General features: G+C 38.9%; 1 protein-coding gene across 1 annotated transcript; it reads right to left on the bottom strand.

Moving 5' to 3' along the window:
• Positions 1–1,821: 1,821 nt before the first annotated feature.
• Positions 1,822–2,955, bottom strand: pirt (phosphoinositide interacting regulator of transient receptor potential channels). Its single transcript, XM_006801948.3, has 2 exons — positions 2,780–2,955; positions 1,822–2,525 (listed from the first exon to the last, which is right to left on the bottom strand). Exon 2 carries the CDS (start codon positions 2,509–2,511, stop codon positions 2,104–2,106), a length of 408 nt encoding a protein of 135 aa, XP_006802011.2. The 5' UTR covers positions 2,512–2,525; positions 2,780–2,955; the 3' UTR covers positions 1,822–2,103.
• Between the last annotated feature and the right edge of the window lie 498 nt (positions 2,956–3,453).

Here is a 3,453-nt window from a genome sequence, read left to right as displayed (position 1 = left end):
AATAATGATTAAAACACTGTCACCTTTGATTTTCAGTCAAACTATTACATTTGATTTGAGTCTTCTGCATTATATTTAAAAAATAAAGGATGAACAACTCCTCAACACAAAGGTCAAAAGTATTAATAATAAAATTATATTATAAAAATATTAAGCGAGCTTCAAAGACTAAAGTTCAAGTTATAACGGCACTAATTGAAAAGACTTTGCATATACAGAGCTTCTGACATTATGAATGCATCCTGGCCTGTGAATAATGATTATTTTCAGCATGAATTAATCCGTTTGTTTCTATAAAAGGGTGAAATATTCAAAAAGCTGTTTTGTTGTCTAAAACCAAAAGGTTTGTATTGTTATATCCAAGGTAAATGTGAAGACCATGAAAAAATATTGTAATAATCTGTTTATTGCAAATAAAACTGATTACATCAGAGGATCATTTGTAAATGTCTATAAATCTTAAATATAATAAATATATCTCAATATAAACCTGTAGCAACACACCAAGAACAACTTCACTGTTATTTTGCACATTTACACTTGATTTATGTTGATAACTGGAGGTGCAGTAATCACTACTGCAGTGACTTCAACTTGTGTAAATGAGTATTTTAGTATTTTTTTTTAGTTTAACATTTAATTTTAGATGTTACATGTTGTATATGTTCCTGGTTTTGTGTGTTACCTGGCAACCGGTATGACAAAATGTATAAATAATTGCTCAAAGATTAATTCACTTATTTATTAGCCACCTGGGGGAAGCAGACTGACACATGGAAACATTGGATCAATAATTACAGATATTGTTTCAAATTCAACACAGAGTAGAAGCATCGGTATTGAAATAGAAATAATCCTGATTAAATAAAGCAAAGATTGAATATTTAATTAGCAAAGATATTTAAGTTTGCAGAGTTTCTCTAACATTTTCATCTTCTGATTATTTGACACCTGCTGTGGTTGTTATATTAAATAAAAATATTTAAGCTGAGCAGGCATTCGAATTTAATGTAATGATACATATAAATTAAATACTTTAATTCTGAACAAATTTGAGTGAGTTACCAGATATTTGCGCACGTCTCTATCTAATATTTCCTCTTGCATTACCTCTGGCTTTGCTCTTGTTAGAAACCTGCCTCATGGCTGCAAAACACTTTATTGTGTTCGCTCAGCTTGTGTCTGACTCTCTGTGGCGAACAATGCTGCGCTGGAAGGGTTCACATAGGTCGTTGGAGCTTTTCCCTCTGAAGCTGCTCAGTCGGTGAACCCACACAGTAACCCAAACAAAGGAGTTAAAGAGGCTAAAATGCTCCTCGGAGCCGAGGGGAACCGTGGCGTTTTGTGATAATCGTTGTTCATTCATTACAAACAGTGATTCCTTTCTGTAGCAGTCATACGATTCTTTGCAAATACACAAATATTGATTATCGTTACTTTAAATCTGATCTGCACTGCTAGCCCAAAGAGTGCATTTTCAGTGGGTAGAAGGAATTAATATTTAATGCACATTACAGTGAAATCAGGCTGTGAAGGGGTTACTTTAAATTGGCTGCTATCTAATATTGAAATCTTATGTAAATGTGCTTTAGGTCACACCAGTCAAATTGTCACACTTTACATAATTCAAGGATGAATACATTTAGATTCAAAGCATCCTTCCTCGTGGTTCCTTCCAACAAACACTCACAGCCACATGCACAAACACAAAGTGACAATAAGAAGATGTCGTGACTTCGACTGACACGATCAGTCTTTGCATAATTTTTTATTTTATTCTTTGCAAATATTCATAAGGACACTTTGCTAAATTGTTTGTGCAGGTGTAAATAATTGCATTTTCTGCAGCGCATTCCTGTCCATGCGCTCTCATCCTATTTTCAACAGCCGCTGTTATTAATGAAATGACTGAAATGACATCATGCACACTAGAAACTTCAACAGTGTCGTCAATCCAGAGAGATAAACATAATTGTTGTCAAACAGTCGTCTATTAATCATTTTCCACAGAGCTGAAAAGATTAACCTCAGTTCAGAGTGCTCTCCACGTCTCTCCTGAAATTACATCCAAACATGAAGTTGTGCTGAAAACCATCACGGCCGTCACAGGTTAAACACCGGAGGCCTGTAATAACTCAGGGGCTTCTTCATTTTCGACCGCTTCCTGTTCTCTTTGGTAATAGGAATCAGGACCACGCCCACCACAAAAACCATCAATCCAATGGACAGCAGGGCTGGTCCCAGGATGTTGGTGACTTTCTGGCAGTGGCCGGCGAAGTAAAGGCCGCTGATGATGATGCCACATGCCAGGAAGCTGCCCCCGGTAGACATGAGGTGGATGGGGAACCAAAAGACGTCAGACTTCTTGGGGGAATTCTCTGTAGTCCAAACTGACTCGGTGCGGGACAGGCTGAACACGGTGCTCTCCGTGCGGCTCGGGGGCGTGAGCTGGTCCCTGGACTGGGACAGCGTGCACTCCCCCAGGGGGATGTTCTCTGGGCTCCCTGGCATGACTTCCTGGCCGACTGTATGGAAGCAATGTGGAATAAAAATCAATCTGGAAGGGAGGATGTGTCTTTTTCCTAAACACGAACGTTACTAAGGATATTGTAGAACATTTACAAGATACTGCAATAAGCAAAACACTCAAATCCACAAAAGTACAAAGAGGACGTTTATGCTGCAATCAGAAATTTTAAAGAAAATACAAACGGCTTCTTTGCCCACTGGAAACGAGTCCACACCCAGGAAAGGAGCAAACAAGTCAACAAACACCTACCTTCGAATTCTGGATCAAGTCTCTTAGTCTGTATTTTTGAAGAACTGATAATAAGTTAAAGTGAAAAATCACAAATCCTGAAGGAGAAGCCGACAAAATCTCTGCCACCGTCTGACCAGAGAACCAGTAAAATACAGCCATACAGATTTAGCAAACATCTACCCACCCTCCTACATTATCTCCACCTACTCAAGAGAACCCTGTGACCACCATCCCCTTACCATCTTCTACCATCGCAGGCGGTCTGTCCTGATATTACATGCAGGGCGAGGTGCTTGGCTTTGTTTCCCCAGAGGACATCCATAGACTCCCCCCAAACCACTCAGACTCACGGCTCTAAAACGATTTCACAAAAACTTCAATAAACAGCTCCAGTACAGCTTTTTTTTTGGTTTTTTCAGAAAAAAAGCCTCAAATTTTCCAGGACAGGACAATGAGAGGAAAATATCTGCCTTACTAGCCTGAACTCTGTCCATACAAAGAAGAGTAGGGGCAGGAAATGGCTCTCTGTTATAGGCAGATTGATGCAGCAAGCTTTCCAATACTGACGGTTATGTTGGTACAGTATTGATCTCAAAGTACCCTGGAGCAATTATCTGCAAGTTGTTCACTGGTCATGAGATCTGTGTAGTAAAATCAACCCTGTGAAAGTAAAGGAAATCGTTTAGAAATTC

The sequence above is a fragment of the Neolamprologus brichardi genome, chromosome 4 (assembly GCF_056152115.1).
Source record: "Neolamprologus brichardi isolate AB-2024 chromosome 4, ASM5615211v1, whole genome shotgun sequence".
NCBI classification, from domain to species: Eukaryota; Metazoa; Chordata; class Actinopteri; order Cichliformes; family Cichlidae; genus Neolamprologus; species Neolamprologus brichardi.
Note: the sequence above shows the minus strand (reverse complement) of the source record. Positions and strands in the feature narration are given on the sequence as shown.

Coding starts and splice junctions, on each gene's coding strand:
- pirt (XM_006801948.3), bottom strand. CDS start 2,511: ATGCCAGGGAGCCCAGAGAACATCCCCCTGGGGGAGTGCACGCTGTCC.